The 17,905-nt window shown below is 34.6% G+C and overlaps 1 protein-coding gene across 7 annotated transcripts in view; it reads left to right on the top strand.

The window, feature by feature from the left end:
- Positions 1–17,231, top strand: part of Fam133a (family with sequence similarity 133 member A) — a 37,742-nt gene extending 20,511 nt beyond the window's left edge. For all 7 annotated transcript variants that reach the window (XM_040744358.1, XM_040744361.1, XM_021228657.2 and 4 more), the window contains one exon: positions 14,275–17,231. In XM_040744358.1, coding sequence (XP_040600292.1) covers positions 14,346–15,095 — 750 coding nt within the window. In that variant the 5' untranslated portion in view covers positions 14,275–14,345 and the 3' untranslated portion in view covers positions 15,096–17,231. The remainder of the gene's footprint in view (positions 1–14,274) is intronic.
- The last annotated feature ends 674 nt before the right edge of the window (positions 17,232–17,905 follow it).

A 17,905-nucleotide genomic window follows, 5' to 3' on the forward strand; every position in this document is an offset into this window, starting at 1 on the left:
TGTGGGTTTGCCTATCATGGTCTTTATCCCTTGGCTCAAGTTATCGTTCCTCCCTCTCTACAACTGGACTCCAGGAGTTTGGCCCATTGCTTAGCTGTAGATCTCTGTATCTGCTTCCATCAGTTACTGGATGAAAGCTCTGTGATGACAATTAGGGTGTTCATTAATCATATTATAGGGGAAGGGCAGTTAAGGTATCCTCTCCACTATTGCTTAGATTTTTCATTAGGGTCATGCTTATGGATTCTTTGGAATTATGGAGGTTTCTCAGAAAATTGGGAATCTACTTCAAGAACCACCAAGATCATTCATAGGCATATACCCGAAGGATAAGCACTCATACAACAAAGATATTTCTTCAACTACGTTCATAGCAGCAATATTTGTAATAGTCAAAACCTAGAAGCACCTAGATGCCTCTCAACCAAAGAATGTAGTTTAAAAATGTGGTTATATATCCAATGGAGAACTACTCATTGTTAAAAAAAACATTGACATCTTGAATTGGGCGGAACTAGAAGAAACCATCCTGAGTGACATAACCCAGACACAGAAAGACAAGCAATATATATACTCACTCATAAGTGGCTATTAGACCTAAAGCAAAAGATAACTAGGCTACTCTCCATAAAGCCAGAGAAGCCATGAAACAAGGAGGACTCTAAGACGAACATACATGGACCTCCTCCCTCAAGAAGGGTAAAGGGACAAGACTTCCTGAGTAAATTGGGAATGTGGGGGTGGTGGAGGGTAGTAGGAACATGCAGAGGGGAAAAAGGAAGGACAGAGGAGAACATGAGGTATAAGGAAGGTTGAGTTAGGGAAAGACAGAGGGAGAGCAATGTAAGAGATACCTTGATAGCGGGAACCAGTGTGGGGTTAATGAGAAGCCTGGCACTAGGGAAATTCTCAGGAAAAGATGTTACATTCTTAAATTATTACCCAAAGGAAAAGAAGTTCCTGAGATTATGGTAAACATGAAGTCACTGAGATCTTCATATCTTTTATTCTGGCAACTATATAGGCAGGTTAGTTCAATGTTAGTCAAATGATGAAAAGTATTACAAGGGATATGTAAAACAGCTGACATCTCACTTTGGAACTTTACTATGTGTATTTGTTACAATGTAGTGGCTTATGCTTTAGATCCTTAGGGACTGTCAATCTAATGAGGCAAAAGAAAAATTCAAATAATAATCTACAGGTAAAAATGGCAGAAAAATATTGCTTTGCTGAATAGTAGATAAAAGTAGTAATCCAGAATACAAAAGGAAGAAATATTTGGTAGAGGCTATAGATTATTAAGACAGAATTAGATAGTTATAATTTCCTTTTTGTTGATTAAACCAACACTATTACCTAACCATCAATTTTCTCATGGGTATAAAGATAAGTGCATACTTGAATCAGTATAGTTTTACAGTATTACCAAATTGAATAAGGAAGGAAAGACTTTAAATGTAATGAATGGTGTTTTATCTATCTCCTTCCAACACCAAAATATCCAGAGTGTTGTAAAAGTAAGTTGTAAATAGCCACCTGACAATGCAGAACAATTCATCGCCTAATTTAGCCTTAAGTATCATATCTGTGCTTCCATACCACTGAAATTTTTTGCTATGAATATCTGTAATTTTAGATTTATTTGAAAAATATTTGCTTTAAGATGTCTTAATGTATAGAAATTGATTTCATCAGATAATTTATATTTTGCTTTTATTAAACTGTCTCCTACCATCTCAAGGAAATATATGACTTCTTACATGAATACCAGGTGCAATATACATCTACAAATAACACAGGCACTCTTCTATTTATAACATTTCTACACTGCAGACTTTAAATCACACTGCTAAAGGGCTAGTCTTGCTTTATCCCTTACTATTTATGGGAATTTGGACACATTACTTAGCCTTTCTGAGACTTTTTTCACTGTTCAATTAAGAAAAAGAGTAATAATCAATCTATAGATTTATTGAAAGTGAAATGAGACAATACATACAAACCACTCAGAACAGTGCCTGCTCACCATGAATATTGAGAGTTGCTACCATTATATATGATTGATGATAAATGTCTTAAGTATATCATCTCTACATTTATATAAGCATTTTCAATTTTCAAACTAATCCCAAGGAGTATTTTACCTGAACATTGGGACAGTGTAAAAATAATTATCCCTATGTGAATTCCATTTCAGAAAATAAAATGGAGAGAAGTTATGTGATTTGACTGTGAGCACTCAGCAGTGAACAGAACACCTAGGCCATCATATGATATGAAGTATCTATCTTAAGATGCTTTAGGTTAGTGTTCTCAATTTGCAGCTTTCTTTCTTCCCCTGAGGATGAACACTAAATGATCTCTTTGTATAATTTTTCAAACTAGGCTAGACATGCAAATGCTGTTCCTCTTTCTTCTGTCATAAAAAGTGATATTAATACAAGCTTCATAGTTTATTATGCTTATGAATATATTGTACCATTACTTTTAGTAGCTATCTATAATTAAATCGTTATCACATTGATATGTTGTGGACCTTAAAATTTAAGTAAATGTGCATATGTTGTCATTATTAGCATGAGAAGGCCTGTGGCATATAAATATGCACAGCTTCAGTGATAATTATATTGCATTTAACTATGTCACTGTGAGAATATTCACATGTGCATCACAAATCTGTTCTGTTTTCAGAAACTCATGAAAAGAAACCTTTATTTGTGTGTGGTGGGTTGCAGATTGAGGCACTGATAGATGAAAAAAAAACAAGTAAAGTGATTGAAAATCTTTTGTAAATTATCTGTGTCTTCTGGGAAATAGTGAATAGTTCCCAAGATATTTTGCTTGTGTGGGGCCATAATATTTTATAAGTTATTAGAAGAGATGACAAGTATATCTTGGCAAAATCCTAGGGGAAAGTTGACACATTTTAAAATATAAATCACATTGGATGCTCAGTATGGGGCCTCTAAAGGTATCTCATAGTCCTTTACTATAATATATATCATTCCCATTTAACAATCACCCACAATACATATTTGTAAATATAGAATAAATTAAAAGTAAGCTAATCTACTTTGAAAATATCCCATCAAGCCGGGTGGTGGTGGTGCACGCCTTTAATCCTAGCACTCGGGAAGCAGAGGCAGGCAGATCTCTGTGAGTTCGAGGCTGGGCTGGACCAACAGCCTCCAAAACAATACAGAGAAACCCTGTCTCGTAAAAACCAAAAAAAAAAAAAAGAAAAGAAAAGAAAATATCCCATCAGCATACTGGTCATGAATTAAATTCATCTGTAGATGCCTAGAGTGAACTATATACTGTCTTAAACATTGCAATTTAAGAGTTCTTGTTAAGATTTTTTTCTACAACATTTATGATATGAAGTGTTTGTTAATTAGAGACTAGGATCGTGGACAGCGGATATGTGAAAACTTTATTTGTTTGAGATATACATTTGTATTAGAGTTTTGTCACATATATGGAAAGTAACTAGCATTCAGTTAGTTTTTGTTTATGTTAGATAATGTATTAAAACAATAACTAGAATTTTCAGAATATATTAAATCTCTAATGTATAGCCACAACATCTCATTTCATATGAGGACAATATTCTAAAAAATATATTTTGTCAATGACTGAAAATGTACATATACAAAATTTGTCAAATTCTATAAAGAATTTGGGGGAAATGCTTAATTGAATTATGAACTTACATATATTCAGTTTTGAACATTCATTTTAATACTATATAGGCTATTATTATTTTTGTCAGTTTTTTGAGAGAAAACAAATTGGAGAGCAGCCTTATTTTTTGACATAATTTTCTCTTTTCTTCAGTCTACACTCCTATCTTTTTCAAGCAATTTTAGAAATGTTTACAGAAGGCTCTCACTACTACTTCAGTAATATTAAGTCTAGTTAAGATGAATCAATCTTGCCACTTAGATATTACATTTTAGACAATAAAGTATTATTGCAGTATCTCTCAATAATTTATATCTGTAGCACATAAAATATGTTATTAAAACAGCTTGCATATTTTTTAGTTCAGTATGTGAGAGAATCAAAAAGAAATAGAACCTGTACTAGTTTGATTTCTATTTCTATGCTTAAAAAAATACGATGAAAACAACAAGCTTAGGGGAGAAAAGGATTATTTTAGTTTATAACTCCAGGCTATAGTTTATCATTGTGAGAAAGTCAATACAGGAACTTTAAATGGCTAGTTCACATCACATCTATAGTCAAGAACTGAGAGAAACCAATGTATACATGCTCATGTCCCTGTTTGCACTGAGTCATATTTCTCCTCTCTGAATCTTTGGTATGCAGAGTTACCTCAGTCTTTACATATCAGTTAATTAAGGCATTACCCCACAAACAAGCTTCCAACCCAATGTAGAAAATCCTTCATTGAAATTCTCTCCCCAAGTGTTTCTAGTTTGTTTCAAGCTGATAAACTTGATCATCACAATACAGAAAGAACAGTGAGTACATGCTCAGCACTCTGGTCGTTGCTTTTTAAAACAATTTTTGTAATGTTATTGTAAGTGAAACAACCAGAACTCCTTGTACAGGTGGCTGATTCTGGGGATAATGCAGAGTATATATAAAATACCCTGTACTGCCTGCTAAGAATCAGAAAGTATAGGATTACTGAAGAACATACAATGATGTGTGTTTATAAAAAGGAGATAAATATTTACAATGGCTAGTGCTGAAATTATTTAATCAACAAAATAGTTTCTGCTCATAAGATAAAATGAAGGGAAATTAAATAAATTAATAGCCAAAGATGTTATTTTTTTAAATTTTAAAACAATCTTATTTTACATAACAATCCTAGTTCCCTCTACCATCCTCTCACTCCTTCCACCCCTCTCCCCACCCAAGCCACGCCTCAGTGAGCTTGAGACCTCCCATGGGGAATCATCAAGGTCTCTCACATTATCTGGTGTAGGACCAAGGTGCTCCCCCATATATCTAGTCTGAGCAAGGAATCCATTCCACAGGGAATTGGCTCCAAAAAGACAGTTCGTGCACTATGGGTAAATACTGGTTCCACTGCCAGTGGCTCCATAAACTGTCCAAGTTCCCCAACTGTCATCTACATTCAGGGGGCCTAGTTCAGTGTTGCACCCGCCTTGACCAGCAAGGAAGATGCAATGCTCAGACTCTTCTTTAAGCAGTTTATTCAGGAAACTTGAACAATCTTCTGACCCCGGGGAGTGCCAACCCACACCTTAAAAGCCCTTGGGCGGCCAACCCCCGTATGCCACGTGGAACATGTAGATAGGTCCACGTACACGGAAGCAAGCCTGATATCCAGCCTTAGCAAATACAGGTGGGGCTGTTAAGGAGTTGTTTATCACAGAGAGCACTTGCTGTTGGGCTAGCAGAAGGCAGAAGCCAGCACCACCTTAAGGGTGCGGCACTTCGCAGCTCTCTACAGTTCAGTCTTATGCAGGTTCCCCAGCTGTCAGTCTGGAATCAGTGAGGTCCCATTTGCTCTGGTCAGCTGTTTGTGTGATACCCAAAATGGTCTTGATCCCTTTGCTCATACTATCACTCCTCCCGCTCTACAAATAAACTCCAGGAGTATGGCCCAGTGCTTAGCTGTGGGTTTCTGCATTTGCTTTCATCAGTTGCTAGATGAAGGCTCTATGATGGCAACTGAGGTATTCACATGTCTGCTTATAAGGAAAGGGCAGTTAAGGTAGTGTCTCCAATATTGCTTAGATACTTTGATGGGGCCATCCTTGGAATTTCCCTAGTGTCAGGTTTCAGGCTACCCTGTAATGGCTGGGTACCTTCTATTAAGGTATCTCTTTCCTTGTTCTCCTTCTCTCCTTTCCACTAGTAGACCTTCTTGATCCCTCATGTTCTCCTCCACCTCTTCTTCTCCCCTCCCCATTCTCCTTCTACCCCCACTCACCCCACACTCCCAATTTACTCAGGAGATCTTGTCTCTTTCCCATTCTCGGGGGTCCATGTATGTATCTCTTATGTTTTCCAGATGATGGGGGATGTCCTTTTGTATATGGAATAAAATACTGTTTGGCCAATAGAGGCAGGAAAATAGGTGGGACTAGGAGATGAGTAGACTTCTAGGAAAGATAGGCAGAGGGAGACAGCGAAGGGACAACATGTAGTGGAGGAAGGAGTAACAGGATCAGACCCTTCTACAGTAAGAAAAGACCACGTGGAAATACTTAGATCAATAGAAATGGGTTAATAATTAAGACAAAGCTAGACAATAAGAAGCTCTAGACACCAGCCAACATTTACTAATTAATGTAGCATCTATATGTTTATTTGGGGCTGAAGAGCAGCAGCACCTGTTGGGGCAAGAAAAATTTGAGCAACACCTAGCTTCTCTGGGGCTATGATTTGTAGGCTGGTTATCCTTTGCTCTAATATCCACTTATGAGTGAGTATATACCATGTTTGTCTTTTTGTATCTGGGTTATCTCACTCAGGAAGGTTTCTTCTAGTTCTACGCATTTCAAGATGCCATTGATTATTTTTTTACCCCTGAGTGGTACTCCATTTAGTGAATGTACCACAATCCCTTTACCCATTCTTTGGTTGAGGGGTATCTAGGTTCTTACAGGTTCTGGCATTACAAATAATGCTGTTATGAACATAGTGGGAAAATGTCCTTGTTGTATGAGTGCTCATCCTTAGGGTACATGCCCAAGATTGGTATTTCTGGGTCTTGAGGTAGATTGATTCCCAATTTTCTGAGAAAGTGCCATATTGATTTCCAAAGGGGCTGAACAATTTTGTACTCCTACCAGCAAAGAAGGATTGTTCCACTTTCACCACATTGTCTTTACCATAAGCTTTCATTAGTGCTTTTGATCTTAACCATTCTGACAGGTATAAGATGATATCTCAGAGTTTTTTGATTTGCATTTCCCTGATGACTAAGGATGTCCAGCAATTCCTTATGTGCCTTTTGGCCATTTGAAATTGCTCTGTTTAGAATTCTCTATTTATATCTGTACCCCGTTTTTACATTGAATTATTTGGTATTTTTGTGTCTAGTTTCTTGAATTCTTTGTATATTTTAGAGATCAGCCCTCTGTCAGATGTGGGGTTGGTGATCTTTTCCCATTCTGTAGGTTGTCATTTTGTCTTGTTGACTGTGTCCTTTGCCTTACAGAAGCTTCTCAGTTTCAGGAGGTGATATTTATTAATTGCCAATCTCAATGTCTGTGCTACTGGTGTTATAGTCAGGAATTGATTTACCATGACAATGCATTCAAGGTTACTTCCCAGTTTGTCTTCTAAGATGTTTAGTGTTGCTGGATTTATGTTTAGGTCTTTTATCCATTTGGAATTTAGTTTTGTACATGGAGATAGATATGGATCTACTTGTCTTCTTCTTCATGTCAGCATCCAGTTGTGACAGCGCCATTTGTTGAAGATGCATTCTTTTTTCCATTGTGTGTTTTTAGCTTCTTTGTCAAAAATCAGGCTTTCATAGGTGTGTGGACTATGTGAACAATTTAGCCAATAAGTAAGATGTTTCATACTTATATATAATTTATATAGCTACTTCTCCATCAACAAAGTGAAATTTATCTTCCCAATCTTTCAGTATGAATTGAATATAGTGACTTCTCTCAGGAAAATAGTACAGTATCGAAAAGGAGAAAGAGTAATCTTACATTAGAGAAAATTGGCATATTAACTGTCAGATGATCAAAGACAATAACATTAGTGATAAATCCTATAAATAATGTATACCATGAATATGTTATGATGGCAATAGTAATTTCTGTCTTCTTTGTAATAATATATAACCTAAACATAACTGTGATAAAAATAATAAAATTCTAAATTGAAATAAAATTCTACCAAATAAATATGTGATCATACCTCTTAAAAATATGCATGACAATATAAGCATACATTGAAAAACTCACTATCCTGGAAGACATAACTAAATTGCAAGGTTTATGGATTCCTGGGGGGGAAACTGATATTAGCGTACGACTAAGACACTTTAAATGATGAATACCCATTAGCAAATGTTCCATGACATTGTAATATATTTAATCATGTAAGAGAAACTAGGCATAGGGGCTACCAAAATTTCTTGTACTATTCTTTAAATTTTCCATGAATTTAAAACTATCTTAAATAAAGTGTTGGTTTTATGTGTGAGGTTATGAATAAGTTAATTAGATTGATATTATTCTTCAACAGGCTCATATTATAGCATTACTTTGTGCCCTATAATTATGTGCAACTATGATTTTCCTATTCCTTATAAGCTATTTGAAGTGACATTGCTTCATTAGCATAAAATTGAAACACATAAGCAGTATACTGTGACTTATATTTCAAGTATTACATGTATAATATATTCCTTTGTTCTAAAACACCAGAGGGTGTTTTAATCATTTATCTGTTTCTAACAACTATCTAAATGTATACCTGGACTCCCTTCCCAGCTATTATTTTATATTTTATTTCTTTCATCTGCAGTCTTTCATTGGTACTATAATATTTCATGTATTACCTTTAGGACTGTAGAAATTCATCCCTTGGCATTTGACAATTATGGAAGAGGTATGACATTAGAAGTAACATTTTTCAATTTTTATACTGTTTCCCCTGACTAACAAATATTCAGTGGAAGAGTTATGAATTCAGAGAATTCACTGAAGAAAAATGGTTTTAACATAGTGGTTTTCTAGTATGCTTGTATCATGAATAATAAGAAACACAGAGACAGATTTTGGGGTTAAAGCAGAAGATCAGAAAAGCAAAATAGCTCCTACCTCTACCAAGACTGAAATGGAGATCCTGTTATTCCTGTGACTTGAAACTGATTCTCACAGGAGACCCCTTGCTTCTTCCTTATACATCTTTCTGGTTCTGGGATTAGAGGCAGGAGCTCTGTTACTCTTTTAGATAGAATCATTCTTGTGTAGCCCGGAGTGGTCTTGAAGTCACAGAGATCCATCTACCTCTGTCTCCTGAGTCCTGTAATTAAAGGTTTGTACCACCACTGCTTGGCATCTGTGATGAACTAGTGTGGCTAGCTTTCCATTCTGATCCCCAGGCAAGCTTTATTAAATCATAAACAATATATCACCTAAATAATATCACCACATATGCTGATCAGAGTCGAGAGCAGCAAGTCCTCCTTCAGAACAGTCACATACATAATCAAAATGGCATGTTTATGCTAGAGTTTTATTCCATAGAAAATATATCCTATTACAAGTACATCTATACTAGAGTTAAGGATTCCCAAAAATTCCAAAGTATCATTAAATTTGACTATAAATCTTCATTAGCTCATATTTGACCTGTGAATTAGATTGTATCTTGGATTTCCTCTCTGTTATGAACAAATGGAAAATGACAAAATACAGTTGGCTAAAAAAAGTACTTGTGATCCTCTTACATTTATAATCATTTTTACATGACCTGAGATAGCAATATAAAAGAGGAACATAAATGAAACATTTTCTAACCATGAATCACAATGAAATTATATTTAAATAATTTTGCCATTTATGAAACTGAAAGAAATTATTAATGAGGTATGTGTGCTTATTTATTTTTCTAGGATAAATGGAATGTTAACTGACTATTTGATATTAGGATATTGCAGTGTCATTGACATTTTTAAAGTTGACTGATATTTTGATATTATATTTATCAATGCAAAGAATGGAATTTCATAGTAGAATAGTACTTTGAGTCATTTAAAAAATATTGGAAATTTTGTCTTATTCACAAGATAAAAATTATTGCATAATTATTTAGTGAAACCCAAGTCAGCAACTCAAGCAGTAACTATTAGAATTAATCATTCAAGCCTGGTGTTGCTAGCACAGGTTTTTAATCCCAGCACTTGGGAGGCAGACACAGGCAGACCTCTGTGAGTTCAAGCCAGCCTGGTCTACAAGTGAATTCCAGGACAGCCAAGGTTATATACAGAGAAACCCTGTCTCACCCCCTCCCCAAATTAATCAATCTAAAGCAATACAGTAGGAGCAGTGGCTGGATATATGTTGAGGATTCATGGTAGAAAAATAGTAGAAGTCTTTGTTTAAGGTAAATAAGTCATTATGTTTCTATTAGCTAGGCCAATTTTTACTGTATGTATTAAACACTAAACACAGTGTACACAATAGACTCTTATCTGATCTGGGGCTTTCTAGGCAGCATTTTTGGCATTCCATGGTTTGCTGATATGTGCAGCACAAAGTGGGCATATTGTATGTTATATACCAAGATTTTAGTAAAATCACAAAATATAACACAGAGAAGTATGTGTAGAAACACCTTGGATTCATTATATTTAATTTTAAATTTATTTTTTTTTGCTGCATGTTCAGAAATATTTTCTGTTGTCAGGTGTTTTGTGACCCAACATTCATTTGTGCTACTCTATGAAAAATCTGTGTTCTAAATGTCCTGTAAATATGTTCATGTGCATCAGCCCCCACGGGCCCGTTCAAAGGCTATACACGCATGTTTTCTTGGTTACCCATTCTTTCAAGCAAAAAGCAATATAAATATTCAAAGAACATCAGATCGAGTATAAAAATCAGCCAAGCTTGGCAAACAGCAAAACCAGAACCAAACTTCCAATTAATAGAGGCAGACTAGAATCATATCAGACACATATCCACCAAAAAATTCCACATCCTAGATTACTTCACAGAAATGCAAGATCAAGAAAATATGTCCCCTTCAAAATCCATTAGTTCTATAGAAATGTTATTGAATAAGTATATTAATTAGATGAACCCCAAGACACATTAAAAATTATCCCCAAAGGGAGCAGACCAAATAGGAGGTGTGGCATTCTTGGAGTAAGAATGGTCTTGTTGGAGGAGGTGTGTTGATGTGGAGGCAGACTTTGAGGTATCATATATGTTCAAGCCATGCCCAGTTAGACAGTTCACTTCCTGTTTCCTTTGCAACAAGATGTATGGACTCTCAACTCTAGAACCATATCTACCTGTGTGATGCCTTGCTTCCTTCCATGATGACAATGTAATTGTTCACTAATTCAATATAATAATCTTAAAATATATTACACATATTTTGCTAGTTCAATAATTGATATCATCACATTTTTATTTAAAATATTTCATTCTCAACTTCATGAATACATAGATATTTTCATTGCCCTCAGTCTTACCTGATTTCAACCCAGCTTTCATTGTATAAATAGTATCTCTTTATAAATGCTCATATTTATGAACATGTCACCTTTTGCTTAAAATAGCATCTAACCATTAACTACCCTGTATGTATCCCTCGATAAACTTAACCTCCTTAACATAGATCTGCATCCTGTTTGAATTGACCTTTCCCTGATTTTCTAACTGATGTCAGAACTAAAGCTCAAGGAATGAAAATTAGAATAGATCTTGTTACTGCATACATAGAATAACAGAAGGAACTATCAAATCTGATGAAAATTAAAGTGCTCATGAGCTTCTGGAATTTAGGTCAGAGAAACAATAATGTCTTTGGTGCAGAAGTAAGAATGAAAATGACAGAAAACCTAATAGGATCTTGATATAACAGAGTGGGATATAGAACAAGATCAAGAACACAGTAATTCAAGCACAGGAGGCTACCACCTTGTCCCTGACATGTCTATATAGTTCATATTGTGATGGGTAGCTATTATAGGTTGAATTAACAGGTCAGAAGTGAAGATAGTGAGTAACAGGAAATCTATTATGTGTCTGATCATCTTTGTCTTCTGCTTAAAATGTTGCACTGATTGCTTATCAAGTGTAAGACAAAAATTTTTAACAGTATGAAGGGTTCCTCAAGCTTCTAACTGCCTATGAAACTGTACCTCCCACCCTTACCAACTTCTCTTCAGCCTGTTCCATCAGTAACTGCATGGTATGCTTTGTAATACCAGTGCTTTCTCACATACTGTTCCCATTCTTTTTATTTTGTTTTGAGACAGAGTTTCTCTGTTTAGCTTTGGAAACTCTCCTGCCACTTGCTCTCTAGGGCAGGCTGGCCTCGAACTTACAGAGGTCCACCTGCCTCTTCCTCACAAGAACTGGGATTCAAGGTGTGTGGCACCGCTGCCCAGTTTATTGTTTCCCCTTCTTGACATGGCCTTTGTTACTTCATTTCCAAGGTGAATTTGTTTATGCTCCAGATTTCTGCATAAAAATGACTAGCTCAGATTGAGCATTATGGCACAAACATTTGATCCCAGCACTTCAAAGGCAGCGGCAGACAGATTTCTGTGATTTTCAAGCAAACATGTTTGGCATAGGGATTTCTAGGTCACCAAGGATGACAACATGCAATACTATCAAAACCACATGAATAAATAAGGCTACTTCTAGGGGTATCCTTCTGAATGTTCCTTTTACAGAGCCAATCCATGTGTCTATTCTTGTGTTTATAAATGAGCAAATATTTTGAATATTTAGTATGGACCAGATTATGTTATATACTAAGAACACCATGAAAAATAGGATAAGTCAAACATGGCCATTACCCCTCTTTGTCTTATGTTTAGAAGTCAACACACATGCACAAACAAAATGACTCTCTGTTTAATATGTCCTATATATTAAGAAATAAGTACTAATATATTGAAAAGAGGATGAGGAGTAGACAGGGGAAAGTTACTTCATTATAAGTTTGAGTTATATAAAATTATTGGTGTTAGAACATTGTGTCTTATCACATTAATTTTTCATTCTGCAGAACTGATACTTGAACTTAAACCCGAAGAATTTTAACTATAATGCTCAAGTTTAGAAATTGTCATGTTTCATGAACCAAGAAAATTATGAGCAAAAGTTAGCGACTAGATTAAAATAATAGTAAGAATCAAGGTATTTCACATAATATATTTATAACATTTGTATTGAGGTTTGATAAAATGTTAAGCTTTTATTTTTTTCATGATCTCTCAGATTACTATGGGCCTGTAATAGAGATAGGAATTAGAAATAGAAGAAATAATTTAAAAATAGTCATGAAGGATAAATATGAAGTGTTATGTGCACATAGAATTTGAAAATAAAGCAGCTATGATTTAAATTCTGTTTACATATTAATTTTATCTCTGTTTCTTCATGCAAGTTATAGTCAGATTTTCTAAGCTTTAGTTTATCTGTTAAATGAGTATAAAAATAGGGTCAATTTCATAGACTTAGGATCAGGACTGAATGAGATAATCCATTGCAGTAATTATCAAAGTCCTTGGTTATAAATATTTAATAAATAATAGAGATTGAAATCAAATGTGAAGTAAGAGTGGCATGGACAAAGCTGATGACAATGTATTTGGTGGAAATAAGATTAGAATGATAATTATCATAAAGGTTTAAACAGCCCAATCCAGTAATGGTTTAGATATGAGAGATGAGAAAGAAGGATTTTCCAGATATTACACCTGGGTTTCTGTCAAAAGAAATGGGGGTAGATTTTTCTGTACTTACATCTGTCTGCCTGGTAGATTTTAACTGTACATCTTCCTCTCTTTACCATGTAATGGAGGAATGAAAGAAAGGAAAAATGGTATGTAAGAGTCTATGTGAAAGAAAAATGGTTATTAAACACTTCTGGTACCTGTCAGACACTTATATGAGATCTATCAAATACATTTAACTTTATAGCAATTCATAGTATATTGTCTGCACTAAGCAAAAATGAAATAAAGATTTTTCCTAAAGTGCAACAATTTTGAAATTTTCTTTTTAAACATAATATTTTAATAGTTGGAGAATATCATACAGTGTAATATGATAATATTTATCACGACTCATCCCTTAGTTTCCTCCAGATGCATTCTTCCATCTTCCACCCCCAAATTTGAGTATTCTTTTTTTAAAACCAATCCTCTGAATCTTTGTTTGTGCTGCTCATGTACTCATGGCTATGAGGTCATTCCCTAGACCATGGTCATCCTACCAGGAGCCACATCCTTAAAATACCAGCTGTCTCTCACTAGAATCTGTCAAATGTAAATAGTTCCTCTGTTAGAGATAGAGCTTGGAGCTCCTCCCATCTCTGTGCAAGAATGGTGACTGCTTGATCTTGCCCAGGAAAACACACCTACTATGAATTCATGAGTTTGCCAGTCTTAGCTTGTTCAGAAAACACTGGTTTGCTCTGTTCCTGTTCTACCTTTCATTTATACAATCTTCCCCCACCTTTTCAATAATGGTTATTAATGAAATTAAACTTATGTATTATTGTGTTAAAGGTGTTCAATTATTCTTTGATCTGCTTCTATCACAGAATGAAGACTACTTGGTAAACTAGTAGTAACGTTGGCAACTGGTAGCCTTCTCTGACAACCACCTGGCACCATGGGGAAACGTGATAACCGAGTGGCATATATGAATCCTATAGCAATGGCAAGATGGAGGGGTACAAGTCAATCTGCAGGTCCAACTATACAAGATTATCTGAATCGACCAAGGCCCACATGGGAAGAAGTAAAGAAACAATTAGAGAATAAAAAGAAAGGATCCAAGGCATTGGCTGAATTTGAAGAAAAAATGAATCAAAAATGGAAGAAAGAGCTTGAGAAAAGGAGAGAAAAATTATTAAGTGGAAATGTCAGTTCATCGAAAAAAAAAGAGAGAAAGAAAAAGAAAAAGAAGAAATCTTGTCGGTACACATCCTCTTCATCAAGCTCTGATTCATCAAGCAGTTCTTCAGATTCTGAGGATGAGCACAAGAAACAAGGGAAAAGGAGAAAGAAAAGAAAGAATCGTTCTCACAAGTCATCAGAAAGCTCCACCTGTGAATCAGAATTGCCAAGCAAGGAGCTTCCCCCAAAGAAGAAAAAGGCAAAGGATGAAATGGAAAAAGAAAAATATACCAAAAGCTACAGCAAGAAAAGAAAGAAGGCTTGTCCTGAGGAAAAGCCATCCTCTTCAGAATCCTCCTTCGAATCAGATTATGAAGAAGAGGTGCAGACAAAAAAGAAAAGAAAATATGATGAGCAAGAAAGAGAAATGGAAAAGGTCAAAAAGAAAAAAAAGAAGAAACATCACAAGAAACACAATAAGAAGAAAAAGAAGAAATCCAGTTCAAGTCATAAGTCAGCGTAACAGAAAAACCAAACAGGCTTTCCATATTTAAAATGAAGCAAAATCTAAAGGAAACTTCAACTGTGAAAAGCTAGGGCATATTTACCAAAATGCATGAGATTCCCTGTGTTAATAGAGTTATTCTGGACTTTAAGTTGCCAGTATAATGCCACTGTGCCAGAAAAGGCTGTATTTGTTGCCTGCAGCTTATATAGATATGAGATTTTGTTTGTTAAATGTCTGTCTTTATGCGTAATAGTTGCTCCTCTTGAAATCAAAACTCAGTTGTCATACTAGTGTTAAAATGTTTGGATTTCAAATGCAATGTTTTAGGCAATGAATGATTTTGACCAAAAATATATCTAATGTTAAATGTATGTAATTTTTAGATATCTTTAAAATGTAGTCAGAAACATGACTACAATTATAGTTGACATTTTGAAGATAAGACAGCATTGTTGTTCAAAATTAATTTTGTAGAATGTGTGGTTGGTTACATTTTTCAAGAAGTTTTTGTTTACATTGGGGAAGGGTGTAAGTCAGGGAGTGGGAAGGGAAAGTGTTTGCTACTCTGGCTAGCTGAATAGTGTGCCTTTAATCCTTACACATCTTATTTTGCCAGTGCAGCAGCCATTTATTTTTTACATACTGAAATTGTAGAATGTTGTTATGTATTTATCAAGAGAACCAGAAAGCAGTTTACAGCATAAAGCCCCAAAGCTATGACATTTACCTCCACTTCAGCACAATTCACTCTCCAGTACTAAATGCTATTTAACATTAGAACACTGCATGATTTGAATTAACTGTTGGTTTTTGAAGGAGAATAATTTTAAACTGTCCCTGGTTTTGTTTTGTTTTTGTTGTTTTCTATGAGTAAAAATTAGGATTTTGTGAACCTTATCCTGCCATTTTAATTAGCCAGCCATATTCTTAATGACAGTGATACTTTTAAAAAGAATTTATGGTTAAGATATAAAGTTCAAGTTTTTCATATGTTAAACTTTGGGTGTTAATTTCATCTCATTACTGTGTTTAAATTGCATGTTTCCCAAAAACATTTAGCATGTAAAAAGAAGGTCTTTAAGAAATTGTAATGCCTTCATATTGAAGCTGGTTTACTAAAAGCAAGTTGACTGTCAGACTTTTAGTATAATGTGTGTCTTGTTACATGAACTACTGCCAAAATATTAGTATGTTCATTAAAAGTTTTTTGTCTTAAATATTAGCATTGAAGTATAATGGAAGTTAAATTTAGGTAATGATTATATAATTTATCTTTTTGTGTCCATATATTACTAAGATCCGGTGCCTTGTGTCTGTTGCTGATTCGTATTCACCACTGATGTTAAAAATTAGTTGGAAAATATTTTTACTTTAAATTTCTATATCAGAGTAGTATAAAATATAAGTTTATGTTTCAAAAACATCTATCACAGAAGATACACTAATATTGCCATGGTATAATGTGTTTTGTCATGATGAGAAAGGCTCAGTGTTTCTTTCAGATGAATTAACCTCAGATTCTCTGAAACAAAAGCAAAATTATAGAAAACATCTAGTAGATAAATGACTTGTCATCTATGCAGACTCTTTCAGTGGTAGTGTTTAACTCTCTCAATGTGGTTTTTTCAGTATTGTAGTAATGCCATGCCAGATCACTTTAGAATTTCATAAATATAACTGTTTCTTAGAACATATCTATATGTATATTGCTGTTAAAATTGTTGCAATTAAGGGGTATTTTATAGCCATATAGCATTTTTCAATAGCATTCATTAAATGTTTTTAAAATCTATATTATTTGTAGAATATGGTAAAAACAATTACAATTCATCTTATAGCTATGTGCTCCCATTAACTTACCAGCTCTTTGTAGTTAGGTGGTTCAATTTGACTACTTAGAACTGGGAAATTGAAAACAGAAGTTATGTGCCATTTCCATCTTTGAGCAGAAACAATTCCTGCATGACATTTCAGCTGTCTCTTTACCTTCTACCATAACTGGAATGAGAAGGCCAAACTCTAAGAATGGCGCAAGCTGTATCTTTATGTCACACTACAAGAAGTTTGCCCTGGAAAGCTCATGAACATGCAATGGACTTTTTGAGAGTAATGAGATTAATAAATAAATTATTATGTGTTCAATCACTTAAATCTTGGGTTTCTTCTTTTTGTATCACCATCTAACCTAACATGAAGAAAAACAGAAAAATCTATGTTTTAATGATTTACAAAAGTAAATCAATTACCTTATTAGACACTTCTACAGATGGCTGATTAATACAAAGAATATCATATATGTCGTACTGAAAGAAAACGTTTGTGATTGATTGTGATATGGAGGTGTTATCCAAATAAACCCTTTCCTCCCCCTCAAAAAAGAAGGAACATGTTCATTTTAATTGTATTCATTTTCACATACTGACATATTTTCACTCGGAAATAGGTTGAATTTATATCCTATTTCATTCCTCTGATGAAAGCCTAAACAAATATGCAGGAACAAATTAGAGAAAAATATTTAAAATATTTACTGCTATTTGATGAGGAAGAATACTGATATATTTAGGTATAAGTACATGTTATTATAGAAAAAGTGCTCTAGAAATATGTAAGGACTAATAGACTAGGTAGATTAAGTGAATATTTAACAATTAGTCTCCATATTGATGCATTATCTCCACCTGCGAAGCACTGAAATTGTTTTTAATTGTTTGTTTATGTGATTAACAAGAAAGCTGCAACCAAGGTCTTCAAGTAACATTTACTTGGTAGGGGAAACAACAAGGACATTAATAAGAAAGAGAGAGGTTGGAAAAATCAATACA

Source organism: Mesocricetus auratus, unplaced genomic scaffold (genome assembly GCF_017639785.1).
Source record: "Mesocricetus auratus isolate SY011 unplaced genomic scaffold, BCM_Maur_2.0 Super-Scaffold_100003, whole genome shotgun sequence".
Classification (NCBI taxonomy): Eukaryota; Metazoa; Chordata; class Mammalia; order Rodentia; family Cricetidae; genus Mesocricetus; species Mesocricetus auratus.